The 4,624-nt window shown below is 57.1% G+C and overlaps 1 protein-coding gene across 1 annotated transcript in view; it reads left to right on the forward strand.

Moving 5' to 3' along the window:
* The window catches only part of LOC101662889 (kinesin-like protein KIF19), a 34,017-nt gene that overhangs the window by 27,170 nt on the left and 2,223 nt on the right, over positions 1-4,624 (forward strand). Inside the window, exon 19 of the mRNA XM_004705887.1 lies at positions 1,490-1,643. Within this exon, the coding sequence (XP_004705944.1) occupies positions 1,490-1,643 (154 nt within the window). The remainder of the gene's footprint in view (positions 1-1,489; positions 1,644-4,624) is intronic.

Genomic DNA, 4,624 nt, shown 5'->3' on the forward strand with positions numbered 1-4,624 from the left:
TTTCTGTGGGGCGCATCTTTTGGGGAATCCCACCCTGTGGCCTACTCAGAAGGAGCCTGTGTAGGGATCCCAAGGCTGTCAATCATTTGTGGGGCCTGGTCCTCCGAGCAGCTGGGGGATTGGAAATGCTTCCCAACGCCGAGCCCACTTGCCCCCCAGCCTCCTTTGATGGGAACAGAGGGCACAACCCCTTCCCTCCCGTAGAGCACCTGCAGGCTTGAACCCCCAGCCTGGTGGTTCTCAGCCCAGCACCCAGCCCACTGTGCCACGGGCTTCCCTCAACCCCCAATCCCCCTGCCACCCAGTCGATTCACAGCAACCCCCTAGGACAGGGTGGCACTGCCCCTGTGGGCTTCCCCAGCTCCCAGTCTGTGGGCTTGAATGGCTCATCTTGATGCCAGCCCATAGCTTAGGCCCACCCCAGTCTGGGATGGCAGTGACCTGTGATCACACCCACGGGGCCAGGACGTTTACTTTCAGATCACTCCCAGGGGCAGCTCGTGCTCCTTGAGGGGCGGAGTCTGTGAGTGATGGGGACCTGGGGGTCTCATTGTCTGCCAAGGGGAAGAGGCAGAGGCACGGGCAGTGGGGCTGGGTGGCCCCCACGCTCCTACACTCCTCTCCCTGGCCCTTGGGCTCAATAAGCCAGAGAGAGGAAGCGGTGGTCCCCAGGTCTCCCTTCTGCCTGGCTGCCCTGCTCCCCAGGCCCCAGCTGACACCTGGGTGTTTACTGAGTCCAGAGTGAAGCCAGGCAGCTGGCCGGGTCTGAGGGTCAGTGGAGATGAGAGTCCCCACCACAGGGACACGGGATGGCAGTGAAGGTGCACCCTGATTCCCCAGTGTGGTTATTTCAGTGGTTTAACAGACTGAAGGGTCTTCTCTCACCGTTTAGGAGGCTGGAGGTCTGAATCTGGGGTGCTCACTCCCTTGAGGGGAAGTCCTTCTCTCCCGGTTGGCTCCCAGCTCAGCAGGAGGTCCCCTGTGCCCTTCAAGCATCTGGGGGCCCAGGGTCCCTCAGGGTCTCCATGTGTCCTGGCATCCATCTTCCCCTGGGTCCAGGAGGTTCCCAGCCCAGGGATCCTGGGTCCAAAGGACATGCTCTCTGCTCACAGGTGATGGTGGCCCCTGCTCACCTCTGCTGGTGAAAACCCTATTTGCGTCTCCAGGGAGTTGCCTCAGGGAGCCCCTTGCCTGCAGATCGCACAGCTGCCCCACTCACACTGCACACAGGATGGTGACGTCAGATGGAACAGGGCGGGCGGGCGGTTACAGGATGCTAACACACGTGGTCCAGCAGCCAGGTGGACACATACTTTTGGGGACACCGGCAGAGTGGGCATTCATGCCCTGGGCTCAGAGGACACCGTTGGGGTGATGGCCCCTGTTTGGCCACTGTGGGTTTGAACCAGGGCAGGACTCGAGCTCACCCCAGTGGCCTCTACGTTCCCCACCCCTGCACCCATGTGCTGCCTGTGGTCTTTTCCTGCAGGGGACAGAGCGGCCCCAGCCTCCCGTCGTGGAGCACCAGGCCGAGTGCCAACTGCCCACTGCGCTCCTCCTTCAGCCGCCCAAGTCTGGAAGGAGCTTCTTCCCGGCCGTCCCTGTAGCTTCCAAGGCCAAGGCCAGCCTCGGCCTCCTCGCAGGTATGGGCTTGGGGAGGAGGAGGAGGTGCTCTGTCCTATTTCTGACACCAGGTTTCAGGGCTCAAGGTGGGTTCTCATGGGATCACCTCCACGTCAGTGACCTCCACGTCAGTGACCCCCACGAGGTTGGCTGGGTCTTTCACCTAAGTGAATTTCACCCCAGCCAATTCCGGTGGTCACTGGGGGAGGCAGGGGCAGATCCCTGTGAGATGAGGCGGTCAAGTGCTAGTGGCTCTGGACTCACGGAAACCTTCACTAAACCCGGATGTGCAAAGCCACGGTGAACCGCCCGGGTCTTTTGACGTCAGAAGGGGAGTTTCCACCTCCTGCCCCTCCCGGGAGAATCCTGTCCTACTGGAGGGACATCACCCACGCCAAGTGGCAGCTTGGGCCCTGTGGGGAGACTCCAAACCTGTTCTCCTTCTGCGGCCTTTGTGTTTGGGGGACAGGATGAGGTCTGGGGTAGGGGAAGCAGGCTGGGGGGGCTGGGGCAGGTTCCCCAGCGACATCCTCCTGGGGCCGCGTCGCTACCCTCTAAGAATGACCTAACTGTCCTCACCAGTGCAGTTGCCACGTCCGGAACACCTTCCGAAAAGGGCCCTGCTTGTCTGCCCTTTTTATTTAAGGGGGATGTTACCTGAGCTTCTCAGGGAGGGTTTCATAAATACCTCAGTGGTTCTCTATACAGCAAGCAAATTATTTTACAAATATGTAAGTGCTAGATGCCATATATAACCACTACCATTATGCTATTTAAAATTACATGCACTTTAAAATTATAGTTAGGACTATAAATATAATACATAGAACCAAACTCACTGCCCTCAAGTCCATGCCATCTCATAGTGACCCTGCAGGACAGGACAGAACTGCCCCTGTGTGTTTAAGAGACGGTAACTCTTTCTGGGAACAGACAGCCCCACTTCCTCCCAAAGAGTAGCTGGTGGTTTTGAACTGCTGACCTTGCAGTCAGCAACCCAGTGGTCACCCACTACGCCACCGGGGCTCCTGTGCGATGTCTGCACTTCCCAAGTCATGGTCTCACCTCCCACCATCACTGACAAAGATGAATGTCCCCCCCAACCTTGGCAGTGTGGGAATGATTGCCCGGAAGGCCGGACTGGGCTCCAGCCGGCACGTCTTCCACCACTGTGTGAGTCTGAGTAGACGAGGGAAACACACCCAGACATGCCGATGTATAAGAGAGCGTTTTACACAAAGCATAAGTGCACATCCAGGAAGCATCCCAACCCAGTGCTGTCCAAGCCCCTAAGTCTGACCTTGGCCTATATGTCCAACTCCGATCTACAAAGTCCTCCTCCATCTCACAAAACACACACAATGACACCGACTGCAGGAGGAAAGCCGAGTCAGTGAGTGTGTCAGCATCTCAGCTGCTCCAGCACCCAGGGCTGCATCGGGGTAGGTCCATGTGGCTTCTCCTCGGGGATGCCTTGCAGGAAGTGAGCCTTGCCAGCTGAAGCAGGGAACTGGCCAAGGCTGCTGCACTCTGGTCCAACCATCACAAAGCAAGAGACCTGAGAACTAGAAAGGTGAGGCTCACCGAGCCATTTATCCCTCCGCCCTTCAGTTAACCCCACATGTGTTTATCAGCCAGGTTGGCACAACAGACCTTAACTATCTAAATTTCTAACAAAGTTGATCATCTTTTCTGCATGCATGTGTGTCTATTTTTTTAATTTACTTTCTCTACCCCCTCCCCGCTTTGCAGCTGCTCCCAGGGCACCTCTCCTGATGTGAGCAGGCTGTCTCCTCTCTCGTGTGGGTGGCGCCCAGTGTTTGTCTTTGTGAGACTGACTACTGGGCCGAGCACAGGGCCCCCCAAGTCCCCGTGTCAGGAGGTGCCAGGGAAGTTTCGTCGTTGTGCTTAGGGATGCGTAGCATCCCATCAGGAGCCCCGGTGGCTCAGCGGTCACCGCAAGGTCAGCCGTTTGAAAACACCAGCCCTTCCCGGGGACAAAGATGAGGCTTTCTGCTCAAGATCAGCACCCTGGGAAATCCATAGGGGCAGCTCCGCCCCGTCCTGTCGGGCTGCGAGGGTCGGGATCGGCTTGGGCGCAGTGAGCGAGCGCCCCTGTGTGCCCACCCCAGAGTTGACTTATCTCTTCCTCCTCCGCAGACCTGCAGTTTGGGTGTTTCCATTTCTTTTTGCTTTTGTGGACAGCGCTGCCCAATACGCGTGGGCTGTGTACGCCTGTCCCGTTTTGTCCTTCCGTTTCCTGGGGGTGGATACTGAGCACAGAGATGGCTGGTATTCCCGTTTGCATTGGGTTAAGGACGGCTTTCCATAGTGGCTGTGCAAATTCTGCCTCACTGCGACCCCGGTCACGTCTGAGGGCGAGTTGAACATCACTTCACTTTATGCTGCTGAACCTCCCGTCTTGAGAACGAACTGTCAGTGGCGTCGGTCCTATCTCCTGGGGGCTGGGGGCCTACGAGGTGGGCTGCTAACTTCAGGGCCGGCAGTTCGAGGTCACCGGCTGCTCCTCAGGTGACAGATGAGGCTTTCTATGCCCACACAGAGTGACAGCCTCGGAAACCCACAGGGGCAGTTCCACCCGCCGCAAGGGGTCTGTGCGTCGGCAGCAGTTTGAGGGCAGTGAGTTTGGCTTTGCTATGTAGTGAGGTTGTTAGCTTGTTTGGCATTAAAAAAACAATCAACAGCAACAGACGTCAGATGGCATAGATGCTAGGGTTCGTGGGCAGGTGATGAAAGAGCTGTTACAGACCTGGTCTGGACGTTCAAGAGGCGGGTGAACATGATAAAGATAAGGACAAAGGCACTGAGTCGGGTGTGTGTGTGTGTGTGTGTGTGTGTGCGGCCTGCTCTGTTCTGAGTGCCACTGCATCGTGCCCCTGTGATTCATTTGCAGGATGCTGCATCATGTCCACAACCATTGCTATGGCTGAGTGCATTTTTGCAGCCAAGGTATTTTGAGTGCTTTCCAATGTAAGGTTTG

The sequence above is a fragment of the Echinops telfairi genome, unplaced genomic scaffold, assembly GCF_000313985.2.
Source record: "Echinops telfairi isolate 266 unplaced genomic scaffold, ASM31398v2 ScPeMD7_5;HRSCAF=22, whole genome shotgun sequence".
NCBI lineage: Eukaryota > Metazoa > Chordata > Mammalia > Afrosoricida > Tenrecidae > Echinops > Echinops telfairi.